We start from the raw sequence: 1,748 nt of genomic DNA on the forward strand, positions 1-1,748 counted from the left end.
GATATCCCTGCCTGGTCTGCCAAAGAACCCTCCTTGTTTGGGAATCAGGAAAGGGAACAATATCTGAATGAAATTGCACAGAGGTCTTTAGACCAAGCAGATGGAGAGATATGTATGGAAAGCCACCAAAATAGGAATCTGGGGAGGTGGGCCTGGAATATTAGATAGCAGAAGGAGAAAGAAAGATGGCCCCAGAAGCCTGGAGGAGCTCCATCCCTCTCCCACTCCCCAGGCCCACAGCAGAGCTCGCTCCACATTCTAGATGTGGGAAGAGCCTTTTCCGGGGGGACCCTGGTGAGGACCTGTGGCCTGCTTTCCCTCTGGCTTGGGATTAGACAGCAGGCCCTCCAGGTAGGTCCTAAGCCCCAGAAGGGAAGGGAACGAACGGGAGCTCCGGGAAGCCAAGTAGCGGCTGTATTTCCTGAGTCCCCACTCAGGATCATCGTGGAAAGCCGCCTGCAACTCAGTGAGGCTGACATTCCGGAGGGCAAGGAGCTTGGCCTGGGTGCGAGTTAGGACGTTGACATGGACCAGGGGCTGTAGGGAAGCAAAGCAGTCCAGGTTAGAGAAGGGGAGGACTTTGCGATTGATGTTCTGCCCCAGATAGATATGTAGGATCTTGCAGAGATCCCGCATGGCCCGCACAGAGGCCAGGGCGCTGTTGTCGTTCATGTTCCGTGACAGGTACATCTTGACCAGGTTCTTCAGCTTGTAGCTGTCAGCCCCGGGCACACGATCTCGGATCAAGGGAAGGATGTCTAGGAAACCGGAGACTGTCTCATGGAACTCCCCTTTTTTCGAGAAAGTCTCTAGAGCCTTAAAGAAGACAGTTAGATTGGGTGACCAGAGCTTGTAGCCAGCCAGGATGGGGTGGGAGGAAGAACGGAGATAACAGAGGAAATTCTGCAGGCCGTCCTCAATGGCCACACCCCTGGAAAAGAGGCTGAAAAGGGCCTCCTCTTGTTGGATGATAATACGGAAATTGTTCTCCCCGTTTACAGCGGCCAGCTGGCTGATCTTCTTGGCTGGGGATGAGAGAGAGAAAGAGTGAGAGAGAGGGAGAGAGAGAGAGGGGGTGGGGGAGAGACAAAGAGAGAGACAGAGAGAAGTGAGAGACAGAGAAGAGAGAGAGACAGAGAGAGAGAGAGACAGAGAGAGAGACAGAGAGAGAGAGAGACAGAGAGACAGACAGAGAGAGAGACAGAGAGACAGAGAGAGAGGTGACAAAGGGAGGAAGAGAGAGAGGGAGAGAGAAAGAAGGAGGGAGGAAAGGAGGGAGGGAGAGAGGAAGAAGATACAAAGGGAAAGGAGTTAGAAAGAAAAAGAAAGATAGAATTCTAGAGAGTAAAAGGAGGGAGTGAGGGAGATTGAAAGGGAGGGAAAGAGAGAAAGGGGGAAGAAAGAAAGAGAGAGAGAGAGAGAGAGAGAGAGAGAGAGAGAGAGAGAGAGAGAGGATGGAAGATCAGAATGCACAAGACACAGAGAGGCAAGGGAAGAAGGGGTAAGAAAGGTCAGTGTGAACAGAGTCAGAGACATTGAAACAGTTGCTTGAGCTCCTATTCATATTTCTGATCTTCAGCACATCTCTCTCTTGGAACTCATACACCTGAAGCCAAAAGTGAGACCCTTGGGTCATCACCCTCTCAAGTAGTCCATCAACAAACCCCTCCAAAATTTTAAAAACTTATTTTTTTCTCCCTCCCAGCTCCCCTTACCTCCTGACAAGGAAGGAAGGAAGGAAGGAAGGA

At 51.2% G+C, this 1,748-nt stretch overlaps 1 protein-coding gene across 1 annotated transcript in view; it reads right to left on the reverse strand.

The window, feature by feature from the left end:
* Nucleotides 1–258: 258 nt before the first annotated feature.
* PML (PML nuclear body scaffold) overlaps nt 259–1,748 on the reverse strand; it is a 39,354-nt gene continuing 37,864 nt past the window's right edge. The window contains exon 10 of the mRNA XM_044660258.1: nt 259–1,025. Within this exon, the coding sequence (XP_044516193.1) occupies nt 259–1,025 (767 nt within the window). The remainder of the gene's footprint in view (nt 1,026–1,748) is intronic.

This window comes from Gracilinanus agilis, chromosome 2, assembly GCF_016433145.1.
Source record: "Gracilinanus agilis isolate LMUSP501 chromosome 2, AgileGrace, whole genome shotgun sequence".
In the NCBI taxonomy this organism is placed as follows: Eukaryota; Metazoa; Chordata; class Mammalia; order Didelphimorphia; family Didelphidae; genus Gracilinanus; species Gracilinanus agilis.